At 43.7% G+C, this 19,410-nt stretch overlaps 2 protein-coding genes across 2 annotated transcripts in view; one reads left to right on the top strand and one right to left on the bottom strand.

Annotated features, from left to right (window-relative positions):
• The first annotated feature begins 7,036 nt into the window (after positions 1–7,036).
• sf3b6 (splicing factor 3b, subunit 6) lies at positions 7,037–11,232 on the top strand. The gene is made up of 4 exons (XM_021612389.2): positions 7,037–7,231; positions 9,125–9,243; positions 9,388–9,526; positions 10,818–11,232. The coding sequence occupies exons 1-4, from the start codon at positions 7,202–7,204 to the stop codon at positions 10,905–10,907; spliced, it is 378 nt and encodes a 125-aa protein (XP_021468064.1). The 5' UTR covers positions 7,037–7,201; the 3' UTR covers positions 10,908–11,232.
• Positions 11,233–11,628: 396 nt separating this feature from the next.
• Positions 11,629–19,410, bottom strand: part of LOC110529828 (visinin-like protein 1) — a 64,508-nt gene continuing 56,726 nt past the window's right edge. The window contains exons 3-4 of the mRNA XM_021612387.2: positions 14,617–14,832; positions 11,629–14,185 (exon numbers count right to left, since the gene is read on the bottom strand). Of these exons, the coding sequence (XP_021468062.1) occupies positions 13,988–14,185; positions 14,617–14,832 (414 nt within the window). The 3' untranslated portion in view covers positions 11,629–13,987. The remainder of the gene's footprint in view (positions 14,186–14,616; positions 14,833–19,410) is intronic.

Consider the following 19,410-nt stretch of genomic DNA (forward strand, 5'->3'; position numbering starts at 1 on the left):
CCGTTCCTACTCGTCTGGCCGTTCTTCAGTGGGCTCACTCTGCCAAGTTAGCCGGCCACCCTGGCGTTCGGGGTACGCTTGCTTTCATTCGCCAGCGTTTCTGGTGGCCCACCCGGGAGCATGACACGCGTCGTTTCGTGGCTGCTTGTTCGGTCTGCGCGCAGACTAAGTCCGGTAACTCTCCTCCTGCCGGCCGTCTCAGGCCGCTTCCTATTCCCTCTCGACCGTGGTCTCACATCGCCTTAGATTTTGTCACCGGACTGCCTTCGTCAGCGGGGAAGACTGTTATTCTTACGGTTGTCGATAGGTTCTCTAAGGCGGCTCATTTCATTCCCCTTGCTAAGCTTCCTTCTGCTAAAGAGACGGCACAAATCATCATCGAGAATGTTTTCAGAATTCATGGCCTTCCGTCAGACGTCGTTTCGGACAGAGGTCCGCAATTCACGTCTCAATTTTGGAGGGAGTTTTGCCGTTTGATTGGGGCTTCCGTCAGTCTCTCTTCCGGCTTTCACCCCCAGTCTAACGGTCAAGCAGAACGGGCCAATCAGACTATTGGTCGCATCTTACGCAGTCTTTCTTTTCGCAACCCTGCGTCTTGGTCAGAACAGCTCCCCTGGGCAGAATACGCCCACAACTCGCTTCCTTCGTCTGCGACCGGGCTATCTCCTTTTCAGAGTAGCCTCGGGTACCAGCCTCCGTTGTTCTCATCTCAGTTCGCCGAGTCCAGCGTCCCCTCCGCTCAGGCTTTTGTCCAACGTTGCGAGCGCACCTGGAAGAGGGTCAGGTCTGCACTTTGCCGTTATAGGGCGCAGACTGTGAGAGCTGCTAATAAGCGTAGAACTAAGAGCCCTAGATATTGTCGCGGTCAGAGAGTTTGGCTCTCCACTCAGAACCTTCCCCTTAAGACGGCTTCTCGCAAGTTGACCCCGCGGTTCATTGGTCCATTCCGTATCTCTCAGGTCATTAATCCTGTCGCAGTGCGACTTCTTCTTCCGCGATATCTTCGTCGCGTCCACCCGGTCTTCCATGTCTCCTGTGTTAAGCCCGTTCTTCGCGCCCCCGCTCGTCTTCCCCCCCCCCCCCCCCCATCCTTGTCGAGGGCGCACCTATCTACAGGGTCCGTAAAATCTTGGACATGCGTCCTCGGGGCCGTGGTCATCAGTACCTAGTTGACTGGGAGGGGTACGGTCCTGAGGAGAGGAGTTGGGTTCCCTCTCGGGACGTGCTGGACCGTGCGCTGATTGATGATTTCCTCCGTTGCCGCCAGGTTTCCTCCTCGAGTGCGCCAGGAGGCGCTCGGTGAGTGGGGGGGTACTGTCATGTACTGTCATGTTGTCTTGTCTCTGTCCTTTCCCTTCACCCTGTCTCCCTCTGCTGGTCGTGTTAGGTTACCTTTTCTCCCCCGCTTTCCCCCAGCTGTCCCTTGTCTCCTCTAACTACCCATTCACCCCGTTCCCCACCTGTTCCCTTTTTCCCTCTGATTAGGTCCCTATATCTCTCTCTGTTTCTGCTCCTGTCCTTGTCGGATTCTTGTTTGTTTGTGTCATTCATGCCTGAACCAGACTGTCGTCATGTTTGCTGTAACCTTGTCCTGTCCTGTCGGAATCTGCCGGTCCATCTGAGCCTACCTATGTTTGGTAATTAAAGAAGCTCTGTTTAAGTTGATTCGCTTTTGGGTCCTCATTCACGCACCGTAACACCTTTTGATGACTTTTCTTAGAGCGAACCCAACATTAGAAAAAGTTAAACATTGCCTTTGTTCATGTTTCCATGAAAGCTGTACATCACCAGGGTACAAAGATTGTCTTAGGGTCATTTTTGACCCGGCAGTTATAAAATAATTTACACACCACAAAAACCACAAAGACTCACACACACACACGCACACAATCAGAAATCTAGATTATGTGTGCTACTGTTTGAACTCAGCCAGCAGCTCCTGAAGAGGAAGATCACCATGGTTAGCACAGTTAGAAAGAACAAGCCTGAGCTCCCCCTGCACTCCTCGCAACAAGGGCGAGAGAGGCCTTCTCATCAAAGTTTGCCTTCACCTCCTTACATCCCAAAGAGGAACAAGAATCTGGTCCTCCTGAGCACACTGCACAAAACAGCTGAGATCAGTGATCGTGAGGACAGGAAGCCAGCCATCATCCTCGACTACAACCACAACAAAGGATGCGTGGACAACCTGGACAAGGTGATTGGAACTTACAGCCGCAGGAGGCTGACTGCCCGCTGGCCCCTGGTCATCTTCCATAACGTCATTGATGTGTCCTCATACAATGCCTCCGTGATATGGAACAAGATCAACCCTGCCTGGATGCCTGATAAGTGGAACAAGAGGAGGGTGTTCCTGGAGCAGCTGGGAAAGGCCCTTGTAACTCCATACATTCAAAGAAGGGAGCGCCTCCCCCGCACAGCAGCCTCTGCAGCGCTTGTGAAAGCTGTTCAGGGGGTAGAATCATGTCCTGATCCACCTGAGGCTGCAGCTGGGGCAGACAAGAGCAGAAGATGCCAATTCTGCCTTCCAAAGAAGGACTGTAAAACAAATACTATGTGCTGCACATGTGAGAAATATATCTGCAAAGTCCATGCACACACACTTGCATACTGTCCTACATGTGCTAATTAGAGTTGATTGATTTATGTTCTTCACGTTTTTGTTTTGTATCTATCTTATTTTATCCTTATTTATTGTTGTTGTTTATACACCTTGTGGGTGGGGGCAATGGTTAAAACAATGGGAGAAGACTAGTATTTTGTAGTTGAATTCCGCATTGTACAATATATAAGATTATATCACTATATTGCCAACAAAGTTCAAGACTGTTATTGTTTACCTTCCATAAAATGCATTCAAAACTACTTTCTGCACATTTCTGCAATTTTCTTAGGTTATACAAGTGCTATCTCTTGCTAAAAAATGAATGTTTACACCTATGCAGTACCTTTAGTAATAATAATGATAAACCTCTACTTTAGTAAAGAAAACAATTATGACAGTGGGTTGTAATAAAAAAGAGTGGTGTTCACTGATTAAATGCAGTTTTTCTGCATTGTGAAGAGGGAAAACCCAGATATTCACAACGTTTTGATGAATGACAGGTGGTTTTATCATGCAAAATAGATTTGTGGTTTAAAATTCAATAAAGCTGCTTTATTTTAGGGGCTTAGTGAATGCGGGTCATTTTTTACCCTAAGGACAAGGGGAGTAGACAGAATGTTAAGACTACACAAGGGTTACGTATCAAAAGTAGAATAAAAGTATAACTCATTTCAAATTCCTTATATTAAGCAAAGCAGATAGCACCGTTTTCTTGTTTTTAAAAATTCATGGATCGCCAGGGGCACACTCCACCACTCAGACATTATTTACAAAAGATGCATTTGTGTTTAGTGAGTCCACCAGACCATAGGCAGTAGGGATGACCACGTGTTCTCTTGATAAGTGTATGAATTTCACAATTTTCCTGTACTGGTAAACATTCTAAATGTACCAGGTACTTTGGGTTGTCAGGGAAAATGTATGGAGTAAAAAGTACATTTTCTTTAGGAATGTAGTGAAGTAAAAGTAAAAGTTGTCAAAAATATAAATAGTAAAGTGAAGTACAGATACTTTAAAGTACTACTTAAGTAGTTTTTTGGGGTATGTTTACTTCAGTACTATACACCACTGTCTCTCATTGACCTCGTAGAAAAACAAAAAAAATTAAAACACCATCTGCTAGAGGGAGATAGATTTTCCGCTGAGTTGGGCCTCTCTCTTCCTCTTCCTGTCTGTCTGTATTGATGGTGCGTTCAAGACAAAAACATTTTAGGGATGTAGTGAAGTAAAAGTAAAAGTTGTCAAAAATATAAGTAGTAAAGTAAAGTATAGAAACACCAAAAAAATACTTAAGTAGTACTTTAAAGTACTTTTACACCACTGCTGATTACCATCCTCTTTTAATTTGACATTTAATTTATTTAACTAGGCAAGTCAGTTAAGAACAAATTCTTATTTACAATGACGGCCTACACCAGCCAAACGCGGACGACACTGGGCCAATTGTGCTCCGCCCTATGGGACTCCCAATCACGGCCAGTTATAATACAACCTGGATTCAAACCAGGGTGTCTGTAGTGACGCCTCAAACACTTAGATGCAGTGCCTTAGACTGCTGCGCCACTCAGGAGGCCCAACAGTAAGTCAACAGTGTGCTTACTTTACTGTGGGGAAACATTGATATGTTTGCTGTAAAGCTCTGTACAGCAGATCATTAGTATAGCTAGTAGGCAAGGTTATGTAACCTTATTTAGTCCTACCTGCTATGGTGGGTTTTAAATGAATTGTTATTCACACATTTGTTTTTGAGGTAGAATTGCTGTCATGTTAATGATGCCAAATTATTAACCTTATTTGCACCTTCTCTATTCCAGAACCAATGGGTGTCCGCGGGTCTTATCACCTCTCAATTAGGACAACTGTGTCAACCTGGAACTCTATTCTCCTGCTTTGGTCTGTTTCAGACATTGGAGGAAGTCCTGAAGAGCAGGAGTTTTGTCCCAGGCCAACTCTAACACCTGACTTAAAATAATGAACATACTGAATCACAGCGATACAGAGGTATATTTACACATAATGTAAGCTCCACTCTCAAATTGAAGTTGAACTTGTTGATATAAAACCAAATAAAACGATAAAACGACACCACAATTGCAATACCGTTCTTCAGTATATTATTTTCATCTGCACACACTTGAAACATGGCCAAATCCTTTAAAATTCTTACATTGCAGTGGTTTGAAAACAAAAGCTCTTACGCCGTATCTTACATAACCAAGCTTCACATGGGTAGGTATTTGCTCTTTATCAAAAAACAACAGAACAGACAGACTTTCTTATTTTTCTCCATTCGCCCAGCGGGTCAGAGGCCAGAAACCACCCACACCAGGAATTCTCTTCAGGTATTCAACCTGAACATCCTTCGTCACCCCTGAGACTCCTTTGATGTGTGCTCTACTCCGAAGTTCAAAACAAAGAACTTCTGTTATCCGGATTCTTTTGAGGCCCACTGCAATCTTCCTCAGCGCTTCAGAAATACACTCCTGGTCACTCTGTCAGACTCCACTTTTCCAAGCGCATAGGTCACCATTTTCGACACCTCAAACGGGTTTCCCACATGCATCCTTAACTCAACAAACGCCGCAAAAAAAATAAAGAAATAAAAAATAAAACGCATCCCAACAAGAAGCGATTTATTATCATTTACACATGTAGCCTCTACTCCAATTTTATACCATTTCCTTTTTGTTCCAGTTTTCGTTACTACTACTACCAAATTTACTTGACACGCTGCTTAATTCGAACTCAGCATCCACTTCAGCCAACTTCCACCACTTGCGCTCTGATCCGGTAGCTGCCTTTAGGTTCCTCTCCATCTGTAGGCTATTGTACTGGCCTGTATGGTAAAGTCTTTCATATGTGTAGTAGTTTGTTGTTTGTATCATTTGTGTCAGCTTTGAGGTCAATCTAAGCCACAGATTGTTAACTTCCTCCATTTTGTACTTGACCTCTATCGACGCAGACCCGAATTCATTCAAGCAGCACTTTGAGAGCAAGCATCCCAAGTCTACAATGGTCCCAGTACTGGTTGATGTGTAAACCTAAGTGACCACACACAAATGTACCTACAGCTGGGGTAAGATTCTTCCATCATTCACACACACAGTAGACATAGTGTAAACCACCATGTTGTCAACAAAAGGCTGTCCTCAATGCTTAAGTTGTATTGCCTATGGCTCCATTTGTGGATATGCTGTGATCACTCATCGTCTTTAATGTTGTGATTCACAGACACACGATGACCACGATTTGAATGCTGCGACTGAGAGGGAATGACATCGAGGGACACACGCGAGACCCCGAGAATGACTGAACATGGGCTGGATATTTGTGATAACGACCTAAAAGAGGTGCAGAAGCACACCAGCACCCCATTTTATGTGTATTCCATGGCCAACCACCTCTCTAACTACCCCTTATTCCACACTGTAGCACTCACTTCGGTAATCATGAATTGCTTTGAGAGGCTGGTTATGGCACACATTAACTCCACCATCCCAGCCACTCTAGACCCACTCCAATTTGCATACCACCCCGACAGATCCATAGACGACGCAATCTCAATTGCTCTCCCTCGCCCACCTAGATAAGAGGAATACCTATGTGAGAATGCTGTTCATTGACCACAGCTCAGCATTCAAGACCATTGTCCCCTCCACCTTGTCATCAAGCTTAGTACTCTGGGTCTGAACGTCTCCCTCTGCAACTGGATCCTGGACTCCCTGACATCACCTCCACCACGCTGACACAGGGGTGTGTGCTTAGTCCCCTCCTGTGCTCTCTGTTCACCCACGACTGCATGGCCATGCACAACTCCAGCAACATCAAGTTCGCTGACAACTCAACGGTGGAAGGCCTGACCAGGCCTAAAGGGGGAGGTCTGTGACCTGGCAGTGTGGTGATGGAGCAACAACCTCTCCCTCAATGTCAGCAAGATTAAGGAGTTGATCGTGGACTACAGGAAACAGTGGGGGTGAGCATGCCCCCGTCCACATCGACGGGACGGCAGTGGAGCAGGTAGCTAATGCTACTCTCTCTTTATCATATATGCATAGTCACTTTAGCCATATCTACATGTACATGCTACCTCAATCAGCCCGACTAACCGGTGCCTGTATATAGCCTCACTACTGTATATAACCTCACTACTGTTATTTTTCACAGTTTTTTTACTGTTGTTTTTATTTCTTTACTTACCTATTGTTCACCTAACACCTTTTTGTTTGAAATTGCACTGTTGGTTAGAGCCTGTAAGTAAGCATTTCACTGTAATTTCTACACCTGTTGTATTCGGCGCACATGACAAATAAACTTTGATTTGATTTGAGATATTTGATTTATTTTTACCCACATTTTTTCCTTTTTGGGATGCTTATTATTAACCAGCACAGTAGGTGGCGGAATGCACATGCAATTGTTGCGAACGCCATTATACCATAGAAGAAGAAGAAGAAGAAGAAGAAGAAGAAGAAGAAGAAGCAGAATTGTCTGGAAACGGAAATACGTAAACAAACTGCGTCTGTCTGTATTGTGTCGACGGCCAAAGCTGTACGCAATTTTTGTTCTTAGAACATTTTGTACGGAAAATATACAACTATGGCTATGCAAGCAGCTAAACGAGCTAATGTAAGTTCACAGTTGTCATGTTTTTTTGGGTTCAAATGATAGCTACAATCAACTGAGTCAGGGTTTATGTCTAGAAATACAGAACTAGCGTGGTAGCTGGATGGCTGACGACGCGTACTGTTAGCTAGCTCGCTAACGACGTTAGCTAGCCACGTTAACGTAGGAAACTAAATACAGACGGATGGCTTCATCGATTAATTTGAATTTTATGAAGACATTAACTATAAAACACAACTTAAATGTATTTTTTTGTAGGGAAATAATAGCTTGCCATTTTTACTGAAGTCTCGAGCTAGAAAGCTAACTATGCGAGTGAGCTAGTAGCTTGCTTTCAACTGCGTAACTAACGTTAGTAACGTTGACATTACTGTTTATAACTTGGCACAGTTGTTGATACTTATTTAACTTGATTTGGTTATAATTTTTAAAAAGCCCCGTTCTGTTGTGTGAAGCCATGATGGATCCCATTGGATGATGCGTGCACTCTACGCTGATAAACCTATTATTTTCCATGTTATACCCTTGTTCAGGCAGGCATTCCCAGAGATGTTGGTTCTGTAATTATTATCCAAGCATGTGTGTTATTCCAGAGGATGATTCACACAGGATTTTTTTTTCCAAAATGCCCCTTGTAATGATTTTTCTTCAAATTGAATTGACCAACAGAAGCCTGGAGGTTATTGTCGGCGTGAAGATATTTCAAAGTCATGTCTAGATGATGATAGGCTACACTGATAGCTCGTGCTCGGCCGCCATACTATTTAAATTGATGCAGTGAGCTCATAATCATTATTTTAGCGATCCATCCATGGTAGATGTCCTTCCTGATGACAATGCCCCCACATCCTGCTGATTTGAGCTGCCGAATCGCATTTGCGCTTGACTATGTTTATGGACGAGAAAGTGAACTTGCCATTTCCAACTAGTTTAGCGGGGATGCTGCTTTGTGATCTATTGCCTAGGGCATTGCTCTCCAACCCTGTTCATGGAGAGCTTCCATCCTGTAGGTTTTCACTCCAACCCTAATCTAGCGCATCTGATTTCAACAATTAGCTGGTTGATAAACTGAATCAGGTTAGTTACAACTTGGGTTGGAGTGAAAACTTAAAGTAAGGTAACTCTTGGAACAGGATTGGTGAGCTCTGACCTAGGACATCAACAGCCATCCAGTCTTTCATTAAATAAGCTATAGGCAATACTTTTTATTGCACATTTAGGCCTAATTAAACTGATGCATGTGGCAATGTTCAACTTCAATTCACTGGCACTATGAAGAATAGCTTAGCCATTCTCATTGATAGCCTAATATATACTTTTGGTGAATTTACAAAGCGTTGCTAAATACAGATTACCAAGATATCGTTTATGTGCACGGTTCTGACTGCCTGGCCGGATCCTCTCTCCCTCGCCTGCTCCTCTTTCTCTTTACTATGAAGAACGCTAGTGTGTGTTTGATCTTAGGTCTGTTGCGTGTAGAATAGCTCAGCCTACTCATTGATAGCCCCTACTTTAGTGAACTTGCGCAAGGCATTGCAAGCCAAGAAATACAGCATTGGATAGCCTACATTTGATTACAGATCGACAGTTCTGTCTGCCTGACTGGTGGCCGACAAGCCTGACTGTGTCCCTCCAATCTCTTTCCCTCGCTAGCTCGCTCTTTCTTTCTTTGCTGTCCTGGTGAGGGTGAATTAAATTCTGCAATATCTTGCTAGCTAGCAATATTAGCGAAGCCAGCTGCAGTCACATATTGGCTATCTATCAACATAACATATTTTATTTCTGGAGGCAGTGGAAATGCAATTTGAGCCAGCCCAACCTGGGTTGATTTCAAAGTGCCAATGGAAACATGGCTTAAATGGAGCTTATCAGTTATGAAATCTGTTTCCTTTGCAGATTCGATTACCACCTGAAGTCAACAGAATACTCTACATTAGAAATCTACCATACAAGATTACAGCTGAGGAAATGTACGACATCTTTGGGAAATATGGACCAATACGACAGATTCGAACGTAAGTTGAAGATTGTGGCTCTGGGTGGGATCAGCCCAATTCTAGGTATAATCTTCTCGTGTGTAGTCTGCAGAACTGTGGCAGGTGTTCAACCACAGTCTCATCCTTGTCTCCTATGTCTGTCTTGTTGTGCCCTGTTTTCAGTGGAAACACACCGGAATCAAGAGGGACAGCTTACGTGGTCTATGAGGACATCTTTGATGCCAAGAACGCCTGCGATCACCTGTCTGGATTCAACGTCTGTAACAGATATCTTGTAGTTTTATACTACAATGCAAACAGGGTACGTAGATCTATGTACGATCTATTCTATCAAGGACTTGGCAAAGTCTCTTACCATTGTTGATAAATCATCTCAAGGGGTATCTGGTAGGGATTAATAACTTTCATCGCTTTGTAGATAGAGAAATTATACTGACAAACAGTGTAGTCAATGCTGGTACATTACATTTTACCCTGTAGGTGTCTGGCGGAAGAGTCCAGCTCTGTGATCATTTTAATTCAACTGAAAGAAAGCAATTTGATGTGCCACGAGCAACAGGATGAACCACAGATATTGCAGACAAGCGATGCAAGATGATGCACTCACACAGAGGATCTGCATGGGTGCGCTACTGCACTTCACTCTGCTGCAATGTGAAGCTGCGGGACCAATCCAATGGAGAAGTTTAGCCTCGCTCTTCGCACTTGTTATGACCAATGTTACAGCGTACCATCTCCGTAACGTGAGCCGCAGTTTTAACAACTCGCGCTGATCTATGAGACATGATATACCGCACGCAAAAGGCAGCATGTCTGTGAACCAAAGCTAGCTTGAAGTAGTTTTGCCCTTTTAGTCTATTTTTCTTGGCAGCCAGACCATTGCAGAGACGTAGATTCACAGAAACACAATAGCAAATATAAATTCACAAATCTCTAATAGTACAACTAAATAGGAAAATGGCCCTTGGAAAATCCCTTTTGGGGCGGAGCCTTGCCGGCGTCTCGGGGAGGGTGGGGTTGAGCGTGGTGTAATTGTATATAATGTCCAATGAAATTGGGAGTATAGCAAGTGAAGTGATCAATAGAGCTAGCTAGATCATCCAATGTAGAATGCACTTTGTCTTGTTTTAAATACACACCTAAAATGTTGAAAGGTTCAGTGTGCAGGCCAGGGTGAGTTGCCATTTTCCTACTAATACATATATTTTTAAACCAGGTTACTTACCTGTAAAAGTTTTGCTTTGAGAAAAGTTTAATGTTTACTGTTAACCAGAGAAAATCGCAGCTATTGCGTCACTGACGTTTGTGGCCACATCTTGTCGCGCTCCCAGTGCAGCACCCTGAAAACCACGTTGACGGGGGTATGACGGTACGCTCTCCTCACGCTGTTGTAGTTTCACTCGTTGTTGTGGAAGTTGGCCCGATATTGCGGTTTACTATGTACATCACTGACTATCATTAAGGCGCTAATGCAAGGTCAATGTTTGCCTGACAAGTCTGCCTGTCTGATTCGTGGAAGAAAAAAAACGATGTATAGTTCTGCTCTTGAGCGTGTATAATTCATGGTTTCCATGTCACTCTTTCTCTCTCAGGCGTTCCAGAAGATGGACACCAAGAAGAAAGAGGAGCAGCTGAAGCTTCTGAAGGAGAAATACGGCATCAACACAGATCCCCCAAAATAGACTCGCCTTTTCCCCATCTTCCCCATTGTCCTTCCCTGGTACAGAATGTGCGTTTTGACAAGTGTGAAGTTGTTTGTCGCAAAATTTAGCACGCGTGTGTTTTCTACTTTTGTTAGATTTCATTGTGTTTGGCAGGCCTGTTTTTTAAAGTTTTTTTTTACTTTGTTTCTGTGGTGCATATTGAACACATACCATCTCTGAAAAATCATCCACAAAATGTATGCATCAAAAATCTATTCATACAAATTCACTTTTAGATTTCAGATTCTGTCAAATATATGTATTTTGGTAAAATTGTCCTTTTTTAAAAAAGCTGCTGGCCATACGTCTTGCGTGAATGCACATCTGTTATAGCACTCTTGGTGAAAAGGTAATGAGTTCCAGGTCAAAGTAGAGGTATAGGTCACAATCGTTGCATACAGGCACACACGACTGCCTGCAGTTCTATTGTATATTATATATACACACACAATGCTGAACTGGGGATCTTTGCAGTCAGTATTTCACAGTATAACAGCCTGTTTTTATTTTGTCTCGGCTAACACCATATTTGTCATGGGGATAGTTCAGCTTGTATTTAGAGAACAGATGTTCTGGGAGTTGGTAAATCTATATCCAAGACATCAACAAGAGGACAATCTATACCATTGGTTTGCCTGCGTATTCTGATATCACTTAACACAAGCGACATCTGGTGGCTAAATGCAGTACACATTCAGAAAACAGACCATAGTTATTTTATTAGTTTAAATCACAACACGAGTAGTGCAGCCATGTTATCGGGGACACAATACATGCTACATGTACAAAATAATCCTTCAGTTGACACTGTTGCCTTTGCTTACATTTGGTATCGGATTAATAATAGTTATAAGTACAAGCATTTCTGGGCGAAGATGTTCATGTGAAGTTTCAGATTTACAGACGGTCAGCCTAATTTATTGAGGAATGATGGTGGACTTAGTCTTCCTATCGCAGTAAATTTGAAAATAAATGAATCAAATAACTCCTCCCAAATGTGCAGATGAGATGTGAAACAAAAACTAGTGATTTATATAAGCAGTGTCTGCAATCTTTCAACAAGGCAACAGTAAACATGTCCTCCCCCACCAATGATACAGCGCCCTTCCTTGGGCCGATTGGGATCGTGTGACAAACACATTTCTGTTAATTACTATAGCGCCTGCCTTGGGCCAATCGGTGTAATTTAGTAAACGCTGGATCTCTATGGCAAGACGCATTATTCACCCAAGTTTCGTCCAAATCGGGCCAGAGCTGTCTGTGAGATTGCGTGTGACCATCGTACGGAGACAGATCCACAGTACCGGGACAACGAAGGTGTACAGGTGAATTACTTAATATTTCCAGTCAAGCTGGGGTCTAATAGCCTGTAGCCGAATCTGTTTGTGCTGTCTTGCCAACTCCAATGTCGCGCCGTGACAAGATGGCACAAACCGATCTGGGACCAGGCCAGGGGTCTCGGGCTATTTCTAAGCAGTTGTCTTTATGGGAGGACAGGATACACTGCACCTAAAAAGGAACTACTATACAGTGTGTGCTTCAATGAGGGGAATAAAAAAGAAAGAGGAGCGCGTCGTTGGGTACACATTGGGCAAACTATAGCCTACCAAAACATGAAGGGTTTTTGTCCTCTTGGCTTGGTTCATAAAGAATGGCATTCACTTTGTTCTTTCAACACATTGTTCCTTTTTTACACTCCTTTTTTAAACTGAAAGAGACAAACAGTATGAGATAATATCAATCAATGTCTAACACAACGTCGCTCTGGCCTTAGATAATTTCCTCATATCTATGAGTGGTATTAATAAAGTCATGACAGGAACTTCATTGAATTCAGCACATTGATATGCAACCTGTATCTTCATTGAAGAGATGGTGTGATGACATAGACCAAAACTAAGTGGAACAATAATATGTAGGATAAAATGCACTTCAAACCTCTACATTGTTATTGAGCTGAGCTCATTTTCAGATAGATGTCACATTGCCTCTCATTAGTTATGCCTCATAAGCTATACTTCCTCCGACAATACTGATGAGGTGGTTTTATTTCAGTGTATTTAATTTCTTTCGGTCCAATTCAGCCAAATATTTTTCTTGTATTCATACAGACTTTTGGTTTTGTCGTTAAATATGCCACATTCAATATCTCCTCATTCAAAATGGTTCTCATGAGATGGTAGATTTTAAATAGGGGTATGTTTACTATTATTATTATGAACTATTATTATCTACAAGGAACATGCTCCCACAAAAATAATGTCTTGACAAATCACAAACAATTACATCCCATTCATCAATACTTGTGACCTATACCGTCATATGCTTTTCATATTCAAATATTGGATGTTTAACTGTTTAACGGCATTTCGTTGACAAGCTTTGTCTTCGTTATTCTTATAGGATGCAAAATAAGGAGATTATTTTTAAGGCAAAACCTAAAGGCATGCAAATGAATTTATATTCACCGACAGTACAAGCACATTTGGAAGGAAAACGTTTGTGATGAATAGGCTACCAATCCATCTCTTTTATCTATCCAAATCTAATCTTTTAGAAGAATAGATACTTGGTTTGTCAGAAACAGTTACGTTACCATAGGAATTTGACTTGGCTGACATTGCTCAATATATGAAACACGTAGCTAGCGCCAGTAAACTCAGAATAATAAGTTGTAGCGTAATTCAACATAGCACATCGCTGATGCTCCAGTGGAATGAGTGTATGGAAAATACTTTGCACACTTCACATTTTGGCAGTCATTGAAATATAATATTTATATATCTGTATATTTGTGCGTATTGTGAATGTGTAGTGAGTGTGCAGTTTGTTTGTATCTTGTGGGGTGTGTGTAGCTCGTTATGTGTGTGTGTGTATATGTACGTATAAATTGTTTCTAGCAAATAACATTCTCATGCACACAAGTGTTTCAAACATCAAGAAGCGGATCCATTGAAAGGTAGTCCAAGCATATTTTTTTCCCGTGGAAATAGCTGCAAACTGAATGGAACATGAATCTTCTGTGCAGTCTGTGGCGGTTCTCAAGCTCCCCTTCTCCTCTATTTCTGCAGGTCACACTGCAGGAGTAATACAATGGAAGGGTCGCTCTTTGCTGCCTCTTTGAACTCGTCCAGTGATATCTGGTCGTCGTTGTTCTTGTCCATCTTGCTGAAGATCTTGTCCACTCGCTGCTCGGGCGTCAGGCCGTCCTCGTTCATCTTCATCATGATCACAGTCCCCACCATCTTGTAGATGGCCTTCACAGAGGGGGAGAAATTGTAGTTCAATCATCAAGTAGAGACATTTATAGGTCAAACACGTTCTCGGAAAAACCCAACCTGATTTGTATTCAAGGCACCTACTGTACAAGGGCATAAAGGGCAAAAGGAGGAAATGTAAAAATTCAGATTGTGAAGAGTCAAATCTAAAGTGCAGAACAAAAGGCATTTTTTGAGAAAGACCCCGTAACCATGACTAATATTTCAACACCGTAAACTCATATGACATGAATAGCTGAACCATAGAGATTTGGTTGCATCCCAAACGGTACCATATTTCCTATAGAGTGAACTACTTTTGACCAGAGCCCTATGGGCCCCGATTAAAAGGGGTGTACTATGTAGTGAATAAGATGCCATTTGGGACGCAGAATATGATTCAAGCTTAATCTGTACGGGCTGAACTCTACCTCAATGATCTCCAGCATCTCCACTCGTGTGATCTTGCCATCTCCATCCAGGTCGTACATGTTGAAGGCCCAGTTGAGTTTCTGTTCGAAGCTGCCTCGAGACGTGATAGACAGGGCACAGATGAACTCTCTGAAATCGATGGTGCCGTCCCCGTTCTTATCAAAGGTCCTGAATGCATGCTGGGCAAACTTTGAAGCATCTCCGTAGGGGAAAAACTGAAAGCGAGAGAAAAAGAACAGAAGAGATCCCATTTGTATTAGTTAGAAGGGGAACCCCAGCCTCACAATCAGGTTCATCAATCATTCAAGACGATACCACATGTAGCCGTCTATACCTTTGATATTAGTTCATGGCACATACAGTACTGTACAGTACATGATGTGCCTGATCGCCATACTACTAAGCAGTGTGAGTGTGTGTGTGTGTGTCCGTGTGCGTGTGTGTGTATGCATGCATGGGACTCTGGGTAAGTCTGACACTCAGCGTGTATGACACCACAGCATATTGTTGAGAACCCGCAGTGGGATGCAATGCGGACCTAAGCTTTATAGTCAGTCTGGGAGAGGGAGATGGAGAGGAGAGATGCTTAGAAAAAAAGGAGGAAAGGAGCGAGAGAAGTGGATAGTGAACGAGGGAGAGGAGAGAGCAGAACGCTCCCTCTGTTCACGAGATGGAAACATTGTGGCGCTTCGACATGATTAAGCTCTCAGAGTGCAGACTTGTCCAGCCACTAACTTTAACAGTGCCTGCCTGCCTACTTTAGAAGCTATGTTGTCTGCAGCTCAAATGGCTCCCCACTAGGTCTGGTCAAAAGTAGTGCACTTTTCATTGCACCCTGTTCCCCATTAGGGTGGACCCTTCAGTGTTCCTCCGCCCAAACTCACAGCTGCAACACATGCACCCAGTGATGAACAATACACTGTTGAGTGCAAACCCAAAAAGCTTGATAGTATCATTTAGAATTCTACCTAAATCTTCCACTGCTACTTCCACTATAGTCCAATTACATTCATAATCACATCACAAAGACAGCATTAACAAATCATAAACATTTGTCATGTTTTTAAGGAGGAAGATGTCCTTAAAAGCTCTAAAAAAAAATGAATCGTTCTACACATTATTGAGTGTTAAATAAACACATATTAGGATTTATTTTTTCAGATATCCTGGTTGAAGGATTCTGGATTTCCTGCTTATCCCACACTGATTCTGGGAATATTCAAACTGGGATTTCTGTAAAACATTTTTAAAAATTGGGAGAATTTTTGACACATCCATTTTCCTATTCCTAGACCTACTGTGGTTCAGACAGTGCCTCCGTGGACAATACACAGGCGGACAGGGTAGAGGCTAATGGGCTGTAAAGAAACACCATGTAAGATATGATGGGTTTCTGTTGCTGTGGTTCAGTTGGGTTCTCCAGGGGGAAAAGGCCAATTCATTAGAGCAGACCTTCCACTTGCCCTCTCTGATAGCAGGAGTAGAGGTGTTGGAGAATTGGAGCTCTGCTCCGCTCTCAAAACACATGCCTTACAATGGGATGTGCCACTGCCAAAGAAATCCCTACAGATCCAAATAGTTTTCAAAGTGTTGCCCTGGTTTTGTCCTGTAGCTGTTTCTCACACTAAAAACAACAAAAACACTCACTCCTTTGAACATAATGAATGTATGAAATGCATGAAGTTCTTATGAAGGTACCCTTCAAATGAAAGTTATCTAACACTCGCTGCCTGTCTTTGCATAATGACACTTCCAGAACCCACACCCTGTTTGAAATCTGGACAGCACAGAGCCCAGAGCACAGGGCAAGGCTATGCATTCTAATGGCAGCTAGCAGAAGGCAATAGTCCTGGGGAGTGAATTCTGCAAACTGTCCATCTGCAGAAATGTCCTCCCATAAAAAAATCTGCCGCAGTGGCAAACTGATCAGACTGCAGTTAAAAGTTAAAGGAAAGAGAGACGGAAGCGGAAGATGGAGGGAGAGAGAGGAAGATAGAGGGGTAGAGAGAGGGAGGTGGCGAGAAGGGGGACGAAGAGAAAGAGAGACAGATTGAGGGAGAAAGAGAGATGGAGGGATAGAGAGAAAGAGAGAAAAATGACACAGTGAGTACAGTTACATGCACACAATAATACTATTATTGTAAATAGTCCGGATTAATATAATTGTTTGATTGAACTTTTACATGCTTTGCAAGAATAACTATTTCCCTTATAATCCTGTTTAAATTGATACACCCGAAATCAGGCTTCCTGATGGGACTTTAGTAAATTCAGAAAATCATCATTCAAAATAAACGTTCTATATCACAGCGACCATGTTATTTTTGGGAAGCCTATTTGATTCTGGGTTTAGACATACTGAAAGTCTGTAAAGTCTGTATGTGAAAACTATTTCTAAGATACATACTTATGCATACTTCAATTATGACCTTATGCTGATGAAGATAGCCAGAATAAAGTGTTAAGATGACTAATGTCATACTCGGCCTAGAGCCATAATCAGTTTAATATCGAATTATTAGCGTGAATGCAGTCGTACTCAGTGAGAAACAGAGAGATAGCGAGAGAATGAAAGTGAGAGAAGAGGGAGAGACAGAGATAGCCAGAGAATGAAAGTGAGAGAAGAGGGAGAGACAGAGATAGACAGAGAATGAAAGTGAGAGAAGAGGGAGAAACTGAGAGATAGCGAGAGAATGAAAGCGAGAGACCGAGATAGCGAGAGAATGAAAGTGAGAGAAGAGGGAGAGACAGAGATAGACAGAGAATGAAAGTGAGAGAAGAGGGAGAGACCGAGATAGCGAGAGAATGAAAGTGAGAGAAGAGGGAGAGACAGAGATAGACAGAGAATGAAAGTGAGAGAAGAGGGAGAGACAGAGATAGCGAGAGAATGAAAGTGAGAGAAGAGGAAGAGACAGAGATAGACAGAGAATGAAAGTGAGAGAAGAGGGAGAGACCGAGATAGCGAGATAATGAAAGTGAGAGAAGAGGGAGAGACAGAGATAGACAGAGAATGAAAGTGAGAGAATAGGGAGAGACAGAGATAGCGAGAGAATGAAAGTGAGAGAAGAGGAAGAGACAGAGATAGACAGAGAATGAAAGTGAGAGAAGAGGGAGAGACAGAGATAGACAGAGAATGAAAGCGAGAGAAGAGGGAGAGACAGAGATAGCGAGAGAATGAAAGTGAGAGAAGAGGAAGAGACAGAGATAGACAGAGAATGAAAGTGAGAGAAGAGGGAGAGACCGAGATAGCGAGATAATGAAAGTGAGAGAAGAGGGAGAGACAGAGATAGACAGAGAATGAAAGTGAGAGAATAGGGAGAGACAGAGATAGCGAGAGAATGAAAGTGAGAGAAGAGGAAGAGACAGAGATAGACAGAGAATGAAAGTGAGAGAAGAGGGAGAGACAGAGATAGACAGAGAATGAAAGCGAGAGAAGAGGGAGAGACAGAGATAGACAGAGAATGAAAGTGAGAGAAGAGGGAGAGACCGAGATAGCGAGAGAATGAAAGTGAGAGAAGAGGGAGAGACAGAGATAGACAGAGAATGAAAGTGAGAGAAGAGGGAGAGACAGAGATAGCGAGAGAATGAAAGTGAGAGAAGAGGAAGAGACAGAGATAGACAGAGAATGAAAGTGAGAGAAGAGGGAGAGACCGAGATAGCGAGATAATGAAAGTGAGAGAAGAGGGAGAGACAGAGATAGACAGAGAATGAAAGTGAGAGAATAGGGAGAGACAGAGATAGCGAGAGAATGAAAGTGAGAGAAGAGGAAGAGACAGAGATAGACAGAGAATGAAAGTGAGAGAAGAGGGAGAGACAGAGATAGACAGAGAATGAAAGCGAGAGAAGAGGGAGAGACAGAGATAGACAGAGAATGATAGTGAGAGAAGAGGGAGAGACAGAGAGAAGAGGGAGAGACAGAGATAGACAGAGAATGATAGCGAGAGAAGAGGGAGAGACAGAGATAGACAGAGCGAGCGAGCCGTGAGCAGTTGTGGGGTCAGCCTTTTTGTGGGTGTACCAGAGCCTTGGGCCAGGCCTGTGTAACCCTGCCAGGATGTAAGGCACACTGTGATAAAGCATGCACAAATGCAAATTGACTCCCTCACAGGGCTGGCCCTGCTGTTCCATATGGCTTGGCACTGTCTGGCTGTTCCTGCTCAGTCAGGAGGGACTGGAGAGACGGGAAGAAAGAAACAAACCAAAGTAAAAGTCCTGCAGAAGTGGAGAGGGGTGGGGAGAGTGAGAGAGGGGTGGGGAGAGTGAGAGAGGGGGTGGGGAGAGTGAGAGGGGGTGGGGAGAGTGAGAGGGGGTGGGGAGAGTGAGAGAGGGGTGGGGAGAGTGAGAGAGGGGTGGGGAGAGTGAGAGAGGGGGTGGGGAGAGTGAGAGAGGGGTGGGGAGAGTGAGAGAGGGGTGGGGAGAGTGAGAGAGGGGTGGGGAGAGTGAGAGAGGGGGTGGGGAGAGTGAGAGAGGGGTGGGGAGAGTGAGAGGGGGTGGGGAGAGTGAGAGGGGGTGGGGAGAGTGAGAGAGGGGTGGGGAGAGTGAGAGAGGGGGTGGGGAGAGTGAGAGGGGGTGGGGAGAGTGAGAGGGGGTGGGGAGAGTGGGTTGGGAGAGTGAGAGGGGGTGGGGAGAGTGAGAGGGGGTGGGGAGAGTGAGAGAGGGGTGGGGAGAGTGAGAGAGGTGGTGGGGAGAGTGAGAGAGGGGTGGGGAGAGTGAGAGGGGGTGGGGAGAGTGAGAGAGGGGTGGGGAGAGTGAGAGAGGGGGTGGGGAGAGTGAGAGGGGGTGGGGAGAGTGAG

The sequence above is a fragment of the Oncorhynchus mykiss genome, chromosome 8 (assembly GCF_013265735.2).
Source record: "Oncorhynchus mykiss isolate Arlee chromosome 8, USDA_OmykA_1.1, whole genome shotgun sequence".
Lineage (NCBI taxonomy): Eukaryota > Metazoa > Chordata > Actinopteri > Salmoniformes > Salmonidae > Oncorhynchus > Oncorhynchus mykiss.